General features: G+C 40.8%; 2 protein-coding genes across 13 annotated transcripts in view; both read right to left on the bottom strand.

Moving 5' to 3' along the window:
* ptprea (protein tyrosine phosphatase receptor type Ea) overlaps positions 1-8,507 on the bottom strand; it is a 65,319-nt gene extending 56,812 nt beyond the window's left edge. The window contains exon 1 of one of the 10 annotated variants that reach the window (XM_028962764.1): positions 8,351-8,507. The gene's annotated coding sequence lies outside the window, so the exon portion shown is untranslated. Of the gene's footprint in view, positions 1-7,382; positions 7,517-7,840; positions 7,880-8,176; positions 8,249-8,350 lie in introns of those variants that run through there. The other 9 variants (XM_028962707.1, XM_028962680.1, XM_028962774.1 and 6 more) reach the window with 9 other exon arrangements.
* A 6,769-nt stretch (positions 8,508-15,276) lies between these two features.
* Positions 15,277-22,302, bottom strand: part of LOC114777670 (STE20-like serine/threonine-protein kinase) — a 33,152-nt gene continuing 26,126 nt past the window's right edge. For 2 of the 3 annotated variants that reach the window (XM_028967014.1, XM_028967011.1), the window contains 6 exons: positions 19,663-19,792; positions 18,342-18,466; positions 17,096-17,284; positions 16,516-16,641; positions 16,291-16,404; positions 15,277-16,211 (listed from right to left, as the gene is read on the bottom strand). In XM_028967014.1, the coding sequence (XP_028822847.1) occupies positions 16,065-16,211; positions 16,291-16,404; positions 16,516-16,641; positions 17,096-17,284; positions 18,342-18,466; positions 19,663-19,792 (831 nt within the window). In that variant the 3' untranslated portion in view covers positions 15,277-16,064. Of the gene's footprint in view, positions 16,212-16,290; positions 16,405-16,515; positions 16,642-17,095; positions 17,285-18,341; positions 18,467-19,662; positions 19,793-22,078; positions 22,151-22,302 lie in introns of all 3 variants that reach the window. The other variant, XM_028967013.1, reaches the window with a different exon arrangement.

A 22,302-nucleotide genomic window follows, 5' to 3' on the forward strand; every position in this document is an offset into this window, starting at 1 on the left:
ATAAAAAATTGAAGGCCTTGATATTCAAGATCCTTAAATGCCAGCTGAATTGTGTAGCTGGATGTCTACAACATCACAATCACTGGCAAAAAAAAAAAAAAGTATTGATGTGTATTTATGGCCAAACAACCACTTCCTCTGAGAAGAAAACCATTTAGTGGTGACCAAAACAAAATGGCTGCTTCAAAGATCTGGGTTCCAAGCCTTTACAACTGATCTCAGTCATTGCAATAGTTTGAATGCATAGTCATTTACATTGTATATATTATTTGTTATTATTATTATTACTACTACTGTTGTTATTTTAGCAAAACAAGTCCCTCCAAAGAGACTGAGCAGCAAACTAAGTTATAATGATCAGCTAAATGCAATGTTATGTAATGGTAACAATATAAAAATATAACAATTCCTCAAAATACTATGAATGGTTTATGCTGTCTTTAAACTTAACAAGTTTGGTAGATTGTCAGTTTCGTTAAAAATTGTAATTAATGTTGACCTGCCAAGGGCAAAGCTTGTTTTCACTCATAACGACGCCCCTATGGGACCCATTCTTCAATCTCCTATTTAGCATTCATAGAGATTCACAGAGATTCACTGACCAACTGTTAGAGCAAATATTAGTAACTTTTACTAAAAATCCTTAATATCGCATTCGGATTATAGCAAACAAAGTATTAAAGTGGACGTGCAGCTGTGCATGATGGGAGGTTGTTTATAGTAAATCTGTTCAGTTAGTTGAGATGCCTTTCACATTGAAGAAGACCTTACATTACTCTTGCTTTCTCTTTCTCTCTGGCTTTATGTATTACTGATGAATGCTCTATGCATGTGTGGTTTAGATCAGATTGGCTAATGGAACTTTTCTCATTGTTTGACTGATGGGCATAGATGGCATTAATCTTAAAAATAAGAAACTGTGTCTTACCAATGTAAATGTAACTGTGCAGTTTACTGACCAACTAAATTTTTTATTACACTTAATACCTACTTTAACATTTGGCAAATTCGTTCTCATCTGCACTGTCTGCAAGTACTTTTCATACTTATTATGAAACTGACTATTTTCAAGTTCAGAAATTATATTGTAATGTTAGTGGTAGCAGTTGACACACTCGTTTATGAACCAGAAGACTGTTGTGTCCTTGAGCAAGACTTAAACCTGAGTGTCTCCAGGGGGGCCTGTCCCTGTAACAACTGATTGTATGACGCGCTGGATAAGGGTGTCTGATAAATGTCATAAATGTAAATGTAAAAATGATTTTACAATATTGTATTGTGACACAACACATGAATCTGACAAGAAAATTGCCAGCCCTTCCTCATCAACCCCATTGGCACCAAATATAAAAAAAAAAAAACATACCAAGAGTTCCCTTTAATCTCTTCAAAATATTAACAGCCATCACCTTTGATTCCAACAAATTCAATTTCAGAGCTGCTGCATTATTTTTTTTAATGGAATGGTGAGTGCCGATTCAGTCTCTTACAGATTTGTGAGGCTTGGAATAAATAATGGAGTGAAATGGTGCATTTCCTGTCGCTGCTGCTCCTAAGAGAGTGTTCAGATGACTGCATAACTCATCCTGAGAGGAGTCAGCAAAAAAAGGACATCACTCCCTCCCAAGCTAACTAATCACTCAGAGTATGCTTGAAGTAAACATATACTTGTCATATTATCCATTAGACACTTAACAAAAGCATGTTCCTCCATCTCTAAACATTTAATTTCCTTGGGGAAAGGCATACTTTAATAATAATAATCAAATAATGCATTCCTATTATCACTTACATCTGGGACAGCACCCGACAGGAAAATGCATAAAGTTGTCAGAGGTTCCTCTGAAACTTTTTTGCACATTTACAATGGTGATTCCATATGTAACACTGAATATCAATCCCAAGCAGTGTTTCTTGATTGAAAAAAAACATAGTACTGGCAGTCATATTAAAAAATCTAATCATTCTTATCTTATTTATAAGCCAAGCTGCCAATGTCAATGTGGAATAACAAGGAAATGTTTGATACAAGAGTCTTGATCATGAATATAAAGCAATCAACAATATTAACTGTAGCCCAAACTCCAACTTGCTTCACACACACAACACAACTTGAATGCTAAATTTATGGAATGTGGACGACTAGAATGAAGCTAATAGACAGACTGAAATCTGGGACTGCAAATTTCCAGAATTTATGCTGTCTTATTTTACGCATTTAGTCTGCAGAATGAGGGAGCATGTGTGCCAAGAGCATTAGATTGTTGGTATGATGTCTATTTTATGTGATGTGCTGAATGCACAATGCAATTTAGACAGCTAGAACACTGTAATACTACTTTACTTTTAAATCTAATAGAATAATCACTTTGCCAATAATTTAATTGTAATTATGCATTGCACAAATTATGCAAATAATTTCTCCAAATCTACTTATTATATACTATGAAAATACATGAGTTTATTGCATTTTTGTCTTGTTGCAAAATTTAATGGGGAGAATGGCAGACACTTACTGCACCTTCAAAGCTTTTCACCCCACACTGTTATTTTTCTGTATCAGAAGTCGATTAACTTAGCTGTAGTGCACTGGAGCAGAGTTTGTTTAATGATCCAACAAATAAATTTCAATGCCTCTGAAAATATGAATGGAGGATAATTAACTCGCAGCTCTATGACTTTAGTAGAATAGAAGCCTTTAGTAAACTTAAAAGACACACGTGCACAATGCGATATCCTTCACTTCAAAAAAGCACAGCTACAAAACAGAGACATCATTAATATGTCTTAATCCATCATTAAGAGCAGCCAGTGTGTATCCAGGTAAAAGGAAGTGTGTGGACTTTTCAGAAACCAGACAGATGAATGTCTAGGCTTGACACTGAGACAGCCAGAGCAGCCGTTCCCAGAGCTCAGCTTCACTCCAGATAAATCAGGCCACAGCAACGTCTAATCAGAGAAGCCATCGCACAGCAATCTCTCACCAGCCTGCTTTCTACCCCAGAGCAGCTCATCCAATTAGGCATCCATTATTGTTATAACTGCTGTAGAGCTTACCATACAATCTCCACTAGAATTAACATAAATCAAGCAGATGAAAAAAAATCTTATATGAAATGGCCAACTGCTGCAAATGAGTAGGATTAAGATTTTTTTAATTGCAAACAAAATTACATTCATGTATCTCAAAAACTAAGTGGATCATTTTAGTAGATCATTTTATGATAAAGTGTGTGACAGTCAGAAAACAGTTACTATTTCAGATGGGACAGTTTGCAGCCAAATGCTAAGCAAACAATACATTTTATCCTACTTCAGCTAAAGTAAGAAATCATTTATCTCTCTGTCTCACCCCTTCACATGACTCATTCAGCCCATTCCAAGATCTTTGTCTAATTTAGGACATAGCATTTTTGCTGGGTTCCAGGATGTACCAAACCAGACAGTAATTCCATGAAAATTGACTGCCATGAGTTGGCCCATGTCCATCTCCAGTATTAATGGAGGATGTTGCATAATGTACAACGTAGCCAATCTCACTGGCTACCAGCGAGTTCTGCTATAATAGATGTCAATCAAGCAAACATGCAAAATATGTGTCCCACCCACTGAAGCAGTCACAGTTTCCTAAAGATGTCAGGGATCTATGGAGATGGTCTAGTTTCAAAATTCACAAATAAATATCACCCCATTTAAAAATATATTTCTTGATTCAGCAACAAATGTAACAAGATTCACAAATGTAATTTAAGACTTACAAATAAATGTAACACATTCACAAGTGCATTTCTCAACAACAACAAAAAATTACGGGATGCACAAATGTCAATACAGTTATTTATTCACAAACCAATAAGCCTGCATTTTCAAACCACTGTGTGTGTGTCTTACATCTTACATTTATTGGTGGATTTTTGAAACTACCCTGACAGCGCTTGATGCACAAATGTGTTTTTCAAAAGGTATCCAATGTCTCCAAAGTTTAAAGTCAATCACATCAACTGAGTGGTGTCCATCGGTCACGTTAACATGGACAGCCTTGATATTCAAGACATAGTCTAACATGCAGCAGTCTAACATGCAGCAGCACTCAGGAAGATGTGACTTATCATGCTGCACCACAGACTCACCAAAAAAGGAATCTGTCACAGCCACCAGGCCAGACAGAGAGACGGCGACCTGGAAGCGGAAACGAGAGCTCTCGTTTCCGCTTCCGGGTCATCGTCTCTCTGTCTGGCCTGGTGCTCTCTGGTGGGCTGGAGGTGTATTGGCTCTTTGAGTTGAATTTACTTCCATTGACGCCAGCCTTATTTTCCCACGATTGATATCTATGACCACGACCTTTGCCTGTCCCCGACCTAGAACTTTGCCTGCCCCTCTTGTGACGACGATCTCTAATCGGATTCTCCAGTGTGACCACGACCTTCGCCCGCCATTGACCTTGAGTTTGCCTGCCCCCTTTTGCTAATACGATCTTCCCCGTAACCCCCCACGGAGCCTGAGTTCCCTCCCCGCCGCGCTGCGGCGCTTCCACGGCCACACTCCCGTCCCAGATCAACTCCGGCCGCCTTACCGGCCAAGCGCCTCCGGTCCTCCTCTCCCAGTACGACGACTACTCCACCTGCTCCAAGCATGCCTGCAAATGCGTCCCCGAACTCGGCCAGTGACAGAATCAAACAAGTCTGTGTGATGTTCACCTGTCGGTTATGGTCTATTGGGACACGCCAATATGTCGGGTCACATAGTAATCTTGTTATTTTGTACAGACATGATTACATGTGATATAGGGTGGTAGTAGCCTAGTGGGTAACACACTCGCATATGAACCAGAAGACCAAGGTTCAAATCCCACATACTACCATTGTGTCCCTGAGCAAGACATTTAACCCTAAGTTGCTCCAGGGGGCAACTTTAACTCAAAAATACAGAGACTCAAAATCTGTGACACAATTATACAGTGCAGTAATAAAATATCAATGACCAGACTGTGACATTACACATCAGGAATACATCTACACACATTAACACAGATCCACACCATCAGGTAATCAGGGATACATCAGACAAACATGAACAATGGAACCCGGAACCCAGAGCACCTGAATCAATCATGTTCTGAGAAAAGATTAAAACCAAATGGCCTTTGGTTTCAGGTTCTAAGCCTATTCAATTGTAGTAGTAATGTTCCAATAAGTGTAATAGTATCGGAACTTTCGCTGCTAGGACTATTCCATTCCTCAGTCGGGCTCAACACAGAAACTCCAATCAGAGATCCATACAGATTTTTTGTCTTGAACATGGCTACCCGGAACCAAATTACTCACTGAAATACTAATTACACCAAATGATTTGTGCAATGAATAATCTGTGAACTCTATGCCTTTGCTGTTTGTGTCAGAGTCAAATCTGCAAACCAAATCTTACACTGATTAGGGCCGAGTCAACTCTGCACCCACACCAGATGTGGACACACACCTGCCACCCTGGCAGCACAAACATTGCAGACAAACTCAAAAGCTTCCTCTGCCAAAGCTGCCAGATGGTAGGCAAACTTTTCTTTTTTCTTTTTTTTTTTCGCAAAACTGCCAGAGGTGCAGAATCAAGGCCAAGTGACTAATACAGCCAGATGCACTTATTGAATAAAATAAATCTTTTCTTGACTAATTTTTTGGGTAAGGTGAGCATTTGCATAGCTGGAGGCAATGTTTCACGGTGTGCACAGCGTGCCCTGGAGATTTTCCTGCTTGCTGAGGTCGTAAATGCGGGTCAGAGAAAGTGAACACCGGGTGACCTGCACTCAGCGCGAGTGGAGCTACGTCTGGCAGGAGCAGCAGCGTGTTGTGTTTGCACAGCTGAGGGCAGCCCAGCCTCAAAGCAAACAAAGCAGCCAGGCGGATTTTTGATGGAGCCACGCCCTCCTAAACGTCCTGTGAATGGAAAGCCGTGGGTTTCCTGCTACGGGGCCTGGAAACAGGAAGACCTCTTAGCATGAAGAGTTTCACTTCCTGAAGGATTATGGAGGGGAACAGCAATAAGGGTGTTCCTTTCTTACTCTCTGGAGTGGATGTAAGATGTTCGCTGGAACTTGATGCAATCAAAATAATGTCAGAGACGGTACTATGCAACAGTTAATTAAAGGGTTTAATCTTCCCAACAGTAACCTGTTCAGGAAGGGCAATAATTGCATATGATTTCTGTTGGACTCTCTTAGCTCCATAAATTCTCATGCGCCACAGCCTACAGATGGAGAACAATATTGTATTGTTGCTCAAAGAACAATCGGATAAGACTGCCTTTTGTGCCTCTTTCACTATGTTATTGCAATTGTTTAATTACAATAAGAAAATTCTGCAATAAACGGTTTAGGTGAATCAATATTTGAACAATTTTTGGTTGCAGCTTAAATAAACAGTGGTTTTGATTTCACTGCTTTATACTGGTGACTATACAGTGCTATGTATTCACTGGCCAGTGTCATAGAGCCCTTCCCTGTGCCATGTACAGTCTCATTAACGAAGTCACATTCATTAAGTGAAGCATGATCATTCACAATACAGAAAATCTCTGGCAGTTGAACAATCAGGTTGGAATTCTTCTATTCATCCTTCCTGCACATGCGCTGCTTCATCATTCAGCACTGGCCAGGTCATTCTACATGCAAATTTGACAGATGGGCTCTCATTACAGTATGATACAGATAACCTTTTTTAATAAAATGTGTTTTAAATCATCTTCACATTATTTTCAATCAGAGCAAAAAGTAAGATTTTTGATCATTATTAAGAAGTCACCTTCTCTGCATTAATTAATTAGCATACTGGACAAAAAAAAATCTTATTCAGAATCCATGTAGGACAACTGTTATTTTAATTCAAGCTTGTTTGTCTACAGTTCCCTAAAGAAGGCGACGTGGTTCTAAGAGATCTAATGGATTATGGGTCAGAAAGTGATCCAGATTCTAACCCGTGTCTTCAAACCAATTAACTTGTCCATCTCGCTCCCAAATACAGGAGCATCAAAGGGAATGTTAAATGCACTGGCATCTTAGGGAGTAACAGGCACGGCAGGCGAGTTCTTGTCTCGCGTCTCTCATTTCATGCAAACACAGAAACACATTAATAAAAAACTCCTCCGGTAACAAACATACTGTTGTTCCACAGAGACAACGCAACATAATGCAGAGAATGCAACAGGAGGGATGTTTAGAACCATCTGCCAGCTAGCATTTGTTTCGAGGCTTAACTACAACGTGGACTGATAAATTGTATTTTACATAGGCTGCTCATCAAATAAAACAATAATATTCATGCAAATATTGACAATCTGTATGGCACACACACATGCTTTTTGCTTGAGGCTCAAGATGAAAACGTCATACATACCAAATCAAAACTTACAGTAAACAGCAGTTTTAAAACCCATAAGAGGATGAGCTTCTATAGATAATCCGGTGTGCGAAACGCATTGCATTCCACAACCTTCACAGATGCTGAGCGTGCTTCAGCCTGCTGGGAGGGATTTCTGCCCCTGCGGTGCGTCATACATTATATCTACATTCCAGTCGCTGCTTTCAAAAAGTAGGATAGGCCTGAAAATAGCAATTTAAAAAGCATGATCGTTGCAAGAAAGTCAGCCGTGAAGTCAAGGCTGCATTTCTCACAGTTTTAAGCCATTCAGCACAATCGCAGAGAAAAGTCTGAAAGCCAAATCACAATGTTTCTAGGCAACAGCTAGAAACATTATAGTCGAACTACATGATACTATATGAACCGTGATTTAGTATCAATAATGATTTCTATTGTTTATTACATTTATATTACACGAATTGTTAAATACATACATTTATCCATTTTGGATCTTTTACTCGAAGAGATATCTACGGTCTCGCCCATTCTGAGCGGGGTTCGAACCCCTGACCCTGTGCGATTCCGCGTTGCCACGCTGGGTTGGGTGACAGCCACTCCGCTACAAACCCCGTGGCCTCTGGGCACAAGCGGGTCCCGCAAGCGAATATCTCCCGCAAGCCTGGACTTGCGCCGGTTCATTCTTCAACCCCAAGATGAACCAGACGCGCCAGCACCTCCACCGACGCAAAAATCCACAGCGTGGAAAATCCACCACGCCACCTTCTCCCCCCCTTTCCCAAGAAAACTTGGGAAATGAAAGTGCTCCGTACAATAAAACCAGGTACAGCGGGCCTGTTGAGGAGAGGGCACGATTCTCTTCATCAGACTGCATTGCTGGAAAGCGGGGCTCGCGCGCGCGCGCGCGCGGGAACGCGCCTTTTACTCCGTCCATTTACTCACTCCTGGTCACTCCGCCGCAGTCACGTCTGAATTGCGTCGCCTACCTGGACGCAGCGGTCGTCGGCGGAAATGTTTCCCGGACGTCTGCTCCCAGCGAGACGGGGCTCCGCATCCGCCTGAAGTCCGCCGGTAGTCTAGTCTGGGTCGGAGGGCGAGGCGGCGGCTTGTGGGGAAACGCTGGTGGGCTGAGCTGAGAGAGCCGCCTGGCGCCGCTCCGGAAAACGCACGTGCGCATTAATAATAATTAAAAAAAAAAACAACAACCGTATTTTACAACCAGCAACAACAATCCTACTACTAATACAAATTGGGCGTTGAGTGTCTTGCAGAGGTTAGTTGCTGATGTGAAAACCTGTGCTTGTTACAGGCACCTACTGGACTACTACTTATGTATTAAGTAGGAATGAAATGACAGAATCAACATTCATTTGTCCCTAGGGAGTATCGGATTTATTACAATGCGATGACCTTGAGGTCAGTGAAGTTGACTTTCAACCAGCTAAACAGGGGTGAATCCCAGTATAATACGTCTTTCTAGTCCCATTTTGATCCGTGATCAGCACGCTGAACTTAAATGCACAGTTTTAATGGAAATTATTGGGGAGGTGTTGAAGAGGTGTTCCATACACCTACCTGATCTGAAATATCGGACGTTATCAATATTACCATTAACTACTGGTATTATAAAGGTTTAATGTCAGAACTTACTTGATTCTACTCGTATACTAAAACAGTAAATGCTGGGTTGACTGAGATAAACCTCCAGTCACCTGTAATGATTCATGTGGTGGTTTAATATAAGTGTATTTTTATGGCATTCTTGGCAATGAAGCTGGTTTTATGAGCAGGACTTTGGAATCATTGTGTGTCCCTCACAGTTTGCTTCAGTGGAGCAGGAACAAGATCCCCCAACTATGAATGTTGTCATGTAAAACAGTTATTTACTTATTATTTACGGACTTCGTTTTTAAATTAACTGAGAAGAACTTTAGCACCCACAAATTATTTTCCAAATCCAGCTGGTCCTAAAGATTTGAAAGTCTGTTCTGAATTTATAGGCTCAGTTGTTCAGCTTCACTATCAAAATACTTTATTTGAGAAAATAATGTAAAACAAATTGCTGATTTAAAAAAGGTAAACTACTGTGCTATAGCACCACCTTCTGGATGAAACCCAGACAGTCTGGTCCTCGCTGACCAGCTGGTTTGAATAGTATTGGAAGTATTAGTAACAAAAGTACACTGCTCTAAAATATAATGGAACACAAAAGCATCCATAGCACCAATACAATAATCTTGCAGGAACTGCGGAGACACTCCAGCAACATGATTGCTTGCATTAGGAGGAACCCAGGGCCAACCGCACCAGCATATGGTTTCATAAGGGGTCTGAGGATCTAATCGCAGTCAAGCTACGTCTGGCAAACAAATGGAAGGCTGTGTGCCACCCCCCCAAAGTAAGAACAACTTCCAATGGTGGGCGTTGGGCCCTTATACCACCATCATGGAGCCTGTTTCTGATTGTTTGAGCAGACATGCACATTTGTGGCCTGCTGGAGGTCATTTTGCAGGGCTCTGGCAGCGCTCCTCCTCTTCATCCTTACACAAAGGCAGAGGTAGCGATCCTGCTGCTGGGTCATGGTCCGCCTAAGGCCTCCTCCATGTCTCATGATGTACTGGTCTGTTGCCTGGTAGCGCCTCCATGCTCTGTACGCTATGCTGACGGACACAGCAAACCTTCTTGCAACTGCTTGCATTGATGTGCACTACCTGAGCCAGTTGTGTGGGTTGTAGACTACGTCTCATGCTACCACCACAGTGAAAGCACCGGCATCTTTCAAAAAGGGCCGAAACATTAGCAAGAAAGCATAGGAACTGAGAAGTGGTCTGTGGTCACCACCTGCAGAACCACGCCTTTATTGGGGATGTTTTGCTAATTGCCTATAATTTCCACCCGTTGTCTGTTCCATTTGCACAACAGCATGTGAAATTGATTGTCAATCAGTGTTACTTCCTAAGTGACAATTTAATTTCATGGACGTGTTCCCGCTATTTGTTTTAGTAGTTTAATTAAATGAAAAGAACATATGGACTTGCTGCACCTGAATAAAAATATGCTTAATTAATAATGCATGTACATTTAAATTGTGCTCCTTAATTCAAGCTGACATCCTGGAACTACAAGGAAAGTGGAAAGAGCTCATCCTCACTGACGGAAATTACAATAATGTTTTGTGAACACCATGTAGTACACGCTGGTTCACACAGACTTATTACCTCTGTTATTACCTCTGTTTTTTGCTGCTATTACCTTCTGCTTCTATCCACTTTCTGCCGTGACAAGTGGAATTTCAGACTTGTGGGACTAATAAAGGTTGATCTTATCTTATCTTATTTAGTCTAGCTGTCTTTTTGTCTTTCTTTCAATATAATGTGTTTATTTCTGTAACATGTTGCAGTTTGGTTTAAATGTTGAAAATAGTCCTGTGTCATTTTATTTGACAAAAATCTGTTTTGTAGTGTTTGTAAGGGGTTAAACTTTCAGAAATGTCGGGAACGCCCCCTAGTGTGGAGGACATTGGGTCAGTCCAATTTTCCCGTCCAGACTGAGTTGACATGTCTGGATGGAGGTACGTGGCTGCAGCAGTTTGCATAAAAAAGAAAAAAAAACGCACATTTATCTGTTTTATAACTTTCTTTCTTTTTTTTCTTTCTTTCTGTTTTTTTCCTTTCTTTCTTTTTTAATGTTAGGTGCGCTCCTACAAGTTCGTAATTCGTACTCTTGTCTTCTTTTGGTGAAGGTATGTGGTTTTATTAAAATGAGATGTTGTTTTTTAATAAATAAATGTGTTCATAATATGTTAATATTGTGAAGTTATTCATATGGCCAGACTGAGTTCACTTGGAGTGAAGACCTGAGTTTGTAAATCGTGCTCTTTTTTTTTGGGAAGGTGCAAAATAATTTTTAAAAATAAGGCACAAGAATGGGAAACTGTTGTCTGCATAGTCCATTCCAGCAGCATCCAACACACATACACAAAGCATAGAAGAGTTCAGTCAGGGAATCGTGTGTGACGTGTGCCGCCGAGATCCCAGCAAGGCCCTTACGCTGGCTACATGTTCATAATATACAGATATCGAGCCCAGAACACTGTGTGCTTTTTAGGACAATGCCTCTGGTATCTTTTTTGTCTTTTACCTTGTTTATCTGTAGTAGATTTAGTCATTTTAGGAATTGCCCGCCATGTGCGACACCAAAACCACCAAAAATAAAATGAAGCCTGCAACAGATAGACTGGCCAACAGGGAATCAATCAAATCCTTCTGGTTATGTTGTGTTGGGACACTGTCAGTCCCAATTTTACCTGGTCACCCAGGTGAGGGTGTTCACGATACTTCAGGTAAAGTGAACAGGCAGGAAACTGATTAACTAGCACAATGTGATGTGATGAAACACAATTCCAGCTAGACAAATTGCGGCCAGATGCAATTTACAGGTCTCAAAAAGAGGACATCTGAACATGAGCTCCCATGAGAACCAAACCTGTAGGATGCCTGTGAATCTGTGATCATTTTACATTATTGTATTTATCAGATGCTCTAATCCAGATTTACATTCAGCAGTTACAGGGACAGTCTGGAAAGACTCGGGGTTAAGCCTTGGTGAGGTTTGAGTCTGGGACTTTGTCTGGTTCATAGGCAAGTTTTTACCCACTAGATGCACCTGCTAAGAAAGTACAGGATAGAAAGTTCGGGGGGGAAAAATAATTTCAACAAGCAAATAAAGTTAAAATGAATACTTAACTCACAGATTCAACTGGCAAGGATATTGGCATGTGAAAGGCAATTTTTATGGCATTTAGCATACACTCTTGTCCAGATTGACATCCATTAGTCCTTTAAAGTCCAAATGCAATTGTTTGAAATGCATAAAAGAAATAGTAAATTAAGTTATCGACTATGATCACTGTCTCTTTCCAGCGAACAGGGGAATGGGGGCAACAATGCAGGGATCAGGCAAAATAGGTTCAGGGTCTGGGGATTCAGTATCCAGGGTAAATTGTAGGGACAGAGCATCAAGTTTGGCGTTCTTGGAGCCGGGACGCAGGATAGGGTGAATTTGAGTCCTTGAAGAACAACGCCTATTGGGCTTGACTGGGGTTGAGATGACTGGCCTCCCAGATGAATTTCAGGTTCTTGAGTTCAACCACACCAGAAATGGCTGCGATGTGCCTTACAGCCAGTGGCGCCATTCCTCAAGGGTAGGCTTGATCACCAGCAGTAACTGACGGTGAGTCGGTAAGAGGAAAAAGTGTCTCGGAGGCGGCAGGAACAGGACAGAGCAGGAAGGATGAATTTACACGACTTTGACTGGACGGGATTTACTTAAATCCCTGCACAAAATACAATACATAAGACAAACATTCACATACAATACAATACACATACTTAACCCTAAGTTTCTCCAGGGGGACTGTCCCTGTAACTACTGACTGTAAGTTGCTCTGGATAAGGGCGTCTTGTAAATGTAAACTAGAAGACCACAATGACCCGCGAAGGCTACACACTGTATAATACACATACCAACAGGTGCACATTGTAGCTGGCCTGCTGGGACATTATGGTGCCCACCCCCATGTTTGAAGTGTCCACCTTCAACAGAAACAGGAGCTGAGGGTCAGGATGCACCAGTGTTTCATTTGGTTGAAGGTGTCCTCGGCTGCCAAGGGCCAGTGCAACTTGGTGGGCTTCCCTCTCAGTGAAGTGTCCCGGCTGCTGTATTCTTTTTTCAGACGAATCACTGGTAAAACATTGGCAAACCCAAGAAAGTGCTGTAATTGTTTGATCGTGCAGAGGGTGGGCACATTTAACAAGGAAGTGTTCATCAAGGGAAGGGAGGAACTTAAACATGGGATCCTGGGTTGTAGCTTTTTGGAGCTACAGAAGATCAGGAAGATCTGTGTACCTTTTTTTAGGTGCTGTGCAATGGTTTCTTTCATTGCTATACTGCCCTTATCTCCTGGTGACATGGATTTGAGAATCAAATTCTTCAGAGGGAGGATCATTGATATAATGGGGGTTGTCACATGAGAGTTGTCAGTTTTCAGTGATGCTTGTGTGACATACAAACGTGTGAAACTCAGTTTTGACAGTGTTGACAAGCACAGTGTTGACAATCACAAGGCTGGATATCATTCTGTCATGCTGATTGAGTTAGAACAGCAGACTGGATGCTTTAAAAGGAGCGTGATGCTTGAAATCATTGTTCCTCTGTTAACCATGGTTACCTGCAAGGAAACGTGCAGTCATCATTGCATTACATAAAAAGGGCTTCACAGGAAAGGATATTGCTGCTACTAAGATTGCCCATAAACCAACCATTTAATGGCTTATCAAAAACTTGGAATGAGGTTCAAGTGTCATGAAGAAGGCTTCAGGGTGCCAAAGAAAGTTTAGCAAGCACAAGGACCGTCTCCTAAAGATGATTCAGCTGCGAGATCAAGGTGCCACCAGTGCAGACCTTGCTCAGGAATGGCAGCAGGCAGTTTGGGGCACTACCATCAGTCCTGTTTCATGCTAACATTAAAGCCAGGCAACTCCTCGGATCTTAATCTAATTGAGGAGCGGACAAACAAAAACCTACAAATTCTGACAAACTCCAAGCACTGAATATGAAGAAAGGGGTTGACATCAGTCAGGATTTGGCCCAGGTCTTGGAAAAAAGGGCCAACACTGCAAACATTGACTCTTTACATAAACCTGATGTTATTGTCAATAAAAGTCTTTGAAACTTATAATGCTTGTAATTATACTTACACCACAGATCAACTGAAAAATCATTGATTAAGTTAGGCAGGTTTAATATATTTTGTTTCAGACAGTGCCTGGTCGGCTGTGGTGCATTTATGGAAAAAGATGACAAAAGGCGGGACACTCTGTTGATTGACAGTGCCTTACATTGTGAGCCAAGCAGTCTATATTTGGTCCCAGTCAGTCTGTTCCATTTACCGCTTTCACAATATTTTCTGTCATACATGGCACGGTCGTATTTGGCGCTCCAACTTCCAATCAGTTACTACTTTTCTCAGTTCGTCTGCCGAGTGCAAGCTTGTGGCTTTCATACAGGGGATGAGTCTGCAGTACTGCGCTCTTCATCTGCCAGTCCAACATAATAGTGGATCACCACAATCAGGTGACTCACAGTTTTAGCTACCCGTAGTCAGTGCGAGGCTCTGTATTTGAGCCAAATTGATTTGAATGGCTTCACGCACATTCACCATTGATGCTTAAAACTTAACAGTAGCCCGTTAAGCTGTGGGCACTAATTTCAAAACACATTGCAAAACCAAAACACATATTGGGCTGCACCGGATGTACTGAAAGATTTGGTACTTTACCAAGTACCATTAAACCCCTATTGAACACAGAAATGGACTTCTTTCATCAAATGTCTATCAAATGCTGAATGAGACACATTGCTTTCTAAATTGTATTTATTTGTAACAACCTAAACAAAAACATTTCACTGACAACTTTCCCATCAGGCTGCAGAAATTCTAATACACCAGCCACACTGATCTCTATCAGGCGCTACACACATTTTGAAAGGAACCAGAGGAGCCGTGGTGGCTGTAAATGACATTAAGGCCAGCAGGACAGTTCAGTACACAGTAACAGCATCTTAGGATTTTTTTTTTTTGTGTGTGTGTGTAGAACGAATTGTTGAAGGATGCTTGGGGGGGGGGGGGGGGGGGGGGGGGGGGGGGGGGGGGGGGTGCGCAGTAACTGAGACACAGAATCACTCATATACAGATTTTTTGCAATGTTCATGAAGAATAAATAAATAAAAAAAGACACAAGTAGTCAGCCACAGGAACTTGACTGAAATGACAAGACAACCACAAATATAAAGATATATAAAGATAAAGCATGACAATGTTTTTTGTAGATCATAAAAAAGGCTGCAAGCATAATTTCAAATCATTTTATAAAATAAAACACTAATTTCAGTTAACGCACAAATTATTTACATTAAGGGCAATTGTTTCAACCTGTATTTGGCCATAAAATGGTTTTTAATACATTCTTTTTCCCCCTTATGTGATACATTCTCTTGTTGCATTCTGAACATTTATATGGGGGAACAAAAACAAAAAACAGGACAAGACACTAAACTATTGGTGTCAACCTTGTGGCCCGCAGGGGCATATCCCACGGGCTAATTTTATATAGATCTATTAAAATGGCCTGGTGATATGAAGCACTGAAAACACACAAACTACAGGTCCCATAATGCAGTGTAAAGATCGTATTCAGCAAGGCAATGCGATCTGTAGTTTATGTAGTACCATAATAATAGATCTATATAAAATTAGCCCGTGGGCAATGAGTTTGACACCTATGCTCTAAACCATCACAGTAAAGGCTGTGTTGCCATTTGGACTGGATTCAAATGAACACATCCTGTTGTGCTGCCTGAGCAATTCTGTAAGCTTGAGAAGCCTGTGACATAAGTAAAGGCATGATGCCTCAGAAGGGCAAAGAAACTTAACCGCATTTATGGGATTTAAAGTTTGGGAATATGCATTATTGATCATTAAAAGAAATCCGACGACAAAAGACGACAACATTGATGTAAGCCTTGCTTCGTAGCATCTGATCCCTGACTGTAGTAAAGGAGGCCTTTGTGATTGTCTATACTGAGAACCACCACTGGGTGACACCAGTCCCTTCTGTGCGCCTTCTGTGCGCCGCAGGTCTATGAGCCAGTAGAGTGCATGCTGGGAACAGGGTAAAATTTGGAAACCCGGCTTTGGGCATTTGGGTTTAGACATTCTGACTCGCCGCTGGTTTTAAAGAAGACTTCCTGCTCCTGTAGCTTCCTGCTGAACTCTTCCTCCAAAGCCTGGGATAAAAAGTGAACAAAATAAAAATAAATTCAAAGAGAGCCGAGAGTTTGAAGGTTCTGAGAAGTAACATCTGACCTTCTTGCGTGGGCGGAGCTTTTCACGCCATTCCTTCAGTTCCCCAGTGTGCTCTTCATCCAGTTCCTTTAACTTTTGCGTCTCATGTTCCACCAACAAGTGGCACTTCTCATTCTGCAGCCCCACAAAGGAATTTATGCTCACACACAGAATACGAATTAAGAAAAGAAGTCAAAGTGTTATGTGATTATGTAGAAACAATGTCATTGTGTGTGCATGTGTTACCTGTAGCTGATGTAACTCTCTGATGTTGGCTTCACAGTGTAGCTGTAGGTCTCTCATCTGATTCTCATGTTTCTGGTGTTGATTCAGTCTCTCATTCTTCTGTCTTTTGTCTTCCTGGACTGTAAACTACACACACAGAGATAAAAGCATGCTTATTAAATATTTACTTGTTCTGTGTGAAAACATTTTCCGATGTCTTCTGTTCTGGTTACGATCCGACTGCATCAAGTTAGCCACCATGCCTCGCCCACCGGTTCTATTTTCCGTATCATCCAATTACATTACTGTATGACCGCTGGAATTGTCAGCACCAGGGAGAGTGATCATCTTTCAAGCGAGCTGAAGCCCTCGACTGGCAGCAGCGAAATGGGAACGGGGATTGAATTGATCTCATGACTCCTCCTCACACCCTGATGACACAAACCACACCTACTTTTTCAAATTTTTTGCACCAATAAACTGACCTCTGGGTTTTTTCACTACTGCCGGTCACATAATTAATGAAACCCTCTTTAAATGATAGCTAATTGATGTATCAATGCTTCACAGTTGATGTATATCTGTATCTGAACACTCCAACCTGTTTGATCTTCTCACGGTCCTGGTCAGGGGTTCCCGTGGCATTGATCCGTAAGCTCTTCTTGTACATGGCCATTCGTGTCTTGGCCTCGCCACGCTGTATCTTAGGTAGGCGGCCCCTCTCCTGGCCCTGCCGGCTCTTCAGGTCCTCAATCAGACGCTGGTTGTAACCATTTAGCTGCTCCATCTCCTGCTTACACACAATAACATGATCTTAGAGAACTTAGATGGTTTATTCTGACCAAATTTTTTTTGTACAAACCCTAATTAGTTTATGGCCACTGTTTCCTATAATCACTTAACCCAGTTAGGCTGAGGTACATCACTGTACAAAAATGTAACAGTATTTTACACAGACAAACACGTAACATCAAAGGATGCAATGACAGAAAATAAAGAAACATTTGAGAGGATATCCCAAAATGTGACTAGTAATTATTATTTTTTTAACTAGCTAGCTTGCAAACCTTTCTGCAAATAAACCTTTTGTTATGTGATTAATGCAGATTTACAGGTGCCATTTCAGGGCAGATTTTGTTTACTATCACTATTACTATTGTTTACTTAGATCCCTAAACCCAACCCTAATAATAGATATAAAACTGCAGTGGCTTATGACAGTGAGTCAGACAGGAGAATGTGGTACGGTTTCAGATCTTTTTTGCAAAACTCATTTTTATGCAAAAATGGGACAGAAATCTAGGAAAAAGGGACAGTGTTTCTTAGCATTTGTACTTGTATGTGCTGTGCTGCAGTGTCTATCACAATGACAACCACGTCACTTTCACTTTAAATGTCTGTGAGTCCTTGTTGCTCAGGGGGATTGAAGTTTGAAACAATGATCACATTGTTTAGTCCCAGTATTCAGATATCCAACTCTCAAGGTATCTGTCATTTCTTATTGGGATTGTCAAACTATGAACATGATAAGGGAGCTTCTGAAAATATTATTTTGCCAATTATTTCATAGTCGTAAAGGACTACCAAGGTTTTTTTTGTTAAATAGAACAGGACCTATTCATTTACATTTACATTTACAGCATTTATCAGTCGCCCTTATCCAGAGCGACTTACAATCAGTAGTTACAGGGACAGTCTCCCTGGAGCAACTTAGGGTTAAGTGTCTTGCTCAGGGACACAATGGTAGTAAGTGGGATTCGAACCCGGGTCTTCTGGTTCATAGGCGAAATTCACGAAACCCGACATGGAACTGTACAGTAAAGAAAACAGCACAGTGGAACACAAACCTTCTCATGCCTCTTCAGCAGCTGGTGTCTCTGCATGAAGTACTGGTCCTTCAGCTGCTGCTTGAAGAGCTGGTGTTTCTCCTGCAGGTGGCGCTCCTCCTGTTCCCACATGGCTGCTTCTCGAGCTACACATGCACGCACACACCAAGAGTTAGTCATTACTGTGAGACAGCCAGTGACAGAAGCTTTACAGACAAAGAGGAGAGGAAATGACAGGCTAGGACATGCCCAAAGAATGGCAGGAACAACTTACACACTACAGCAAGAACAATCATGTCGTATACACACATATCCTGTTCTCACAAACCTCTCCACAAAGTGACATTTGTGAACTGTATCATAAAAATGTGACTATATATTTTAAATATACATTTAGACAAATGTATTGGGCCACCATTCCAAATCACTGAATTCAGGTGTCACAGGTGTATAAAAAACAGCACCCAGATATGCAGACTGCTTCCACACACAATTCTGAAAGAATGTGTCTCTCTCAGGAGGATGAATTCCAGTGAAGTTCAGCATTATTCTGTGATATGATGTGATCAACCCATGGCATTATAACAGAACTGAAGCAATTGGGAACAACCATATCTGAGCTGCCACCAAGAGGTAGGCCACTTAAAATCACAGCAGGGTTGGCGTATGCTGAAACATCCCAATACGTTTGAACATTTACTGGTGAACAATTCACACAGTGTGTGAATTGTGTTTGTTATTTTCTTAACTACTAAACTTGCCCTGGATGAGCAAACATCCTTGCCGCAGACACAGAGTGTGTGGGTGGGTTGGGATGAATGGATGCTTTATTGATCTAGAGGGACACATATGAGTAAGAATGGTATGCACTGTGTACAGAAACTAAGGGGAACATGCAAATATTCTTTAATAAAACTGTTGATAATCTATCATTTGGTTTGGTAGTGTTCTTTGGATGAGTACATTGTGATATCCACTAATGCGCAGTGAACAAGTGGTAAAATGAACTGAAGAGACAGAAACTTGCACTCACTCTTTGGGGGGTTTAGGAACTTATATTTTGTGACTAATCAGAATTGAGGAAAAGTAGGGCTGATGTACCAGTAGACAAAAGTTGTGGGATGTAACCTGCATTTGGAAGTCAAATAAATGTCTGTAGGACAGTCTCAAAATCTTTTACAACAAAAACATTACCTAAAAGATGTTTGTGTTCATTACAAGTGAGAAGCTCTGCATGATGTAGTGAAAACTAGCTACATCCACACTGACATGCAGAACTGTTCTGGTTTTAAAAGGATGTTGTTTTGATGTACAGTGTGTAAAGAACTGAGTGGGTCTCTACCCCTCATGAGCTGCTGTTTGTGGCTGAGGCAGTCTTTCTCGATGGTGGTCAGCTCATGCTTGTGATGCTGAATGATCCTTTTAAGGGTGGTGTCCAGCTCCTGCTGCTGCCGCTGCAGAAATTCCTGCTCCTGTGTGGATCCATGCACACCAAGGACAGGTTGGGATGGGTTGAGGAAAGAGGGGAAAAGGTTTAAATTAGTGAAAAGGAGGAGTGAAAATATGGTGTCTCAGGAACATCACAAGAACACCTTCAATTCACAGCAAACCATGACAAGGCACTTTACTCAGAGCACATTGGAAAAACCTCACAGGGGAGAGACAGCTTTCAGATGGATGAAAGGAGGAATAGATAGATGAGTAGATACATCAGAATTCACAAATGAGCAATTGCTTTGGGACGTACACCAAATACATAGTGGTCCAAACTATCACATATACACAAGAAAAATATTACGATTGTGTAGCATATAATAATAATAATAATAAAAAGAGACTACTATACTGTGAAATATGACGTCCAGTAGCACCACCATGATATCTTTTACCTGCTCATATTAATGCCCATATATTCAAAGCTCTGAAATGCTGCTACTATGTTTCAATTGAAAACTTGATCACTATTCACCAGACATTTCAGAGATATTTCTTGTTACATAGGGCACTGTTTTGAAACTGGCCCTATGTGCAGAAATTCACAGAACCTATTAAATTCAAACAAAAACTGTCTTCTTCAGAGTACAGGATACAATTGAATTTTCACATAAAAGGTATGGAAGGCTAAAAGTGCTAAATGAAAAAAATGAATCAATAATTAAATAATAAAATTATAATGAATTACAAAAACTTGAAATAAAAAAATAATTAATTGTGACATTTTGAAATATTTTACAATTTATTTCATTTGGGCACATTCTATCGGTCAGTCTGATTTCTCAAAGTATGTGGATGGGACTAATGCTGATATATGTAGCAACAAGGCACTACAATTCAAGATATTGGTGGAAAATCACACATGAACGATAGCGCCATGTTGGAAAAGAAAGAGCTTCAGATCAAACAAATCATCAGTACAAGATCAGACCAAATCAGCGTCACCCTCTTACTTTGACAGGTCAGAGTGACAGATTTATGATGTGCTGAATTAATTGTGAAATATTTCAATATGACAGGTTGTATAGAATTAAATGAAGGTTTTACTCTTTCATTTTTAATAATTTATGACAATTCATTATTTAATTACTGATTTATCTTGTCACTGCCCTCCAGAAAAAAACAAACCAAAAAAATAACTCTTCATTAAAAGCATTGGTATCACTTCTTTGATGGCACTGACTTACAGTTTTATGGTTTGTTATACTAACCACACAGGTTAGTTATACTTGTTAAAACTTTGGATGTTATTTAATTTTTATTATAGTTTCATATATTTCCATGGTTACACAATGAGGCCTGAATGTAAATGTTGGAAGTTACATGACTGAAGATCAGGGAAGTGGCACCTGCTCACCCTGACAAAACCTCAAAAACGTTTTGCCCTGCCTCTCAACATGCTCTTGATTGCCATTTATGACCGTTTCTTGACCTTGTTCCTCCAATAATAAAAATATCATAAAATAGTACGTTCTGGGTGACAAAAAATAATTACACAACAACAAAGTGGACAGTTTGTTTGTCCTGTGGTGGTTATATGTATATAAATCTTTTGACCTTAAACTAGCAAACAAGCGCTATACTTAGCATGTAACGCTGTACCCCACAGTGTTGTGAGAATTTAGAGCAGGGCAACCATTACGTAGTCTTTGTTTGATTTTGTTTGATCATAATACGCAGTATATAAATAAAAGACTTATATGCTCTGTATCTTTTTATATGGCAACGGTATGATAATAATACAATATGATATAACTTCTGCTGGCCAGGTGGCATTGTAGACAGGTGGCATTCAGTGGCACACAGATAGAGGCATCACAGGTGGGATGAGTCTGGTAGAGCACCATCTGTAGAAGAGACTGCACCACTACACCAACACAGGGACATCACTGCAAACAAAGCCTCCCCTCCGCTCACATGTGCCCTCCTCCTAAGCTTGGAACCTTGAACTGTCAGCTTCCTGTTGTGATGGATTCTAAGATGATAAGATGATCCATTATTAGTCCCACAACTGGGAAACTTACATACATTTGTCTGGTTGCTGTACAATTCCAATTCAGAATGAGATGGAACAACCACAAAACCCCATATATGTTTCAAAACAAACCAAAAAAGGTCATATTAAGACCATATTATTAAGTCTAAATAGTACACACCAGGGTTTCAGTTCTCATAAATTCTATGTAATCTATGAGTGTGTGCATGTGTGGGGCACTTGTGAGCAGTAGAACAGAGGGATCCAAGAGAACAAGTGTGACACTTACATCCTGCAGCTGTGCGTTGAAGAGAGCGCACGAGGACAACTGAAAAGAGTGAATCATAACCTGGGCCACACCCTGTGGAGCAGAACACATAGCGCACTGCCCTATGTCAGAGAGTGTACACACAGACACACACACACCCAACTCATGATGTAGGAGTACTCCCCTATTAATACACGTGTTAGAATGGGGAGCGGGCAGATTAAAGGAAGGAAGGAAGTTAAAGC

Source organism: Denticeps clupeoides, chromosome 2, assembly GCF_900700375.1.
Source record: "Denticeps clupeoides chromosome 2, fDenClu1.1, whole genome shotgun sequence".
In the NCBI taxonomy this organism is placed as follows: Eukaryota; Metazoa; Chordata; class Actinopteri; order Clupeiformes; family Denticipitidae; genus Denticeps; species Denticeps clupeoides.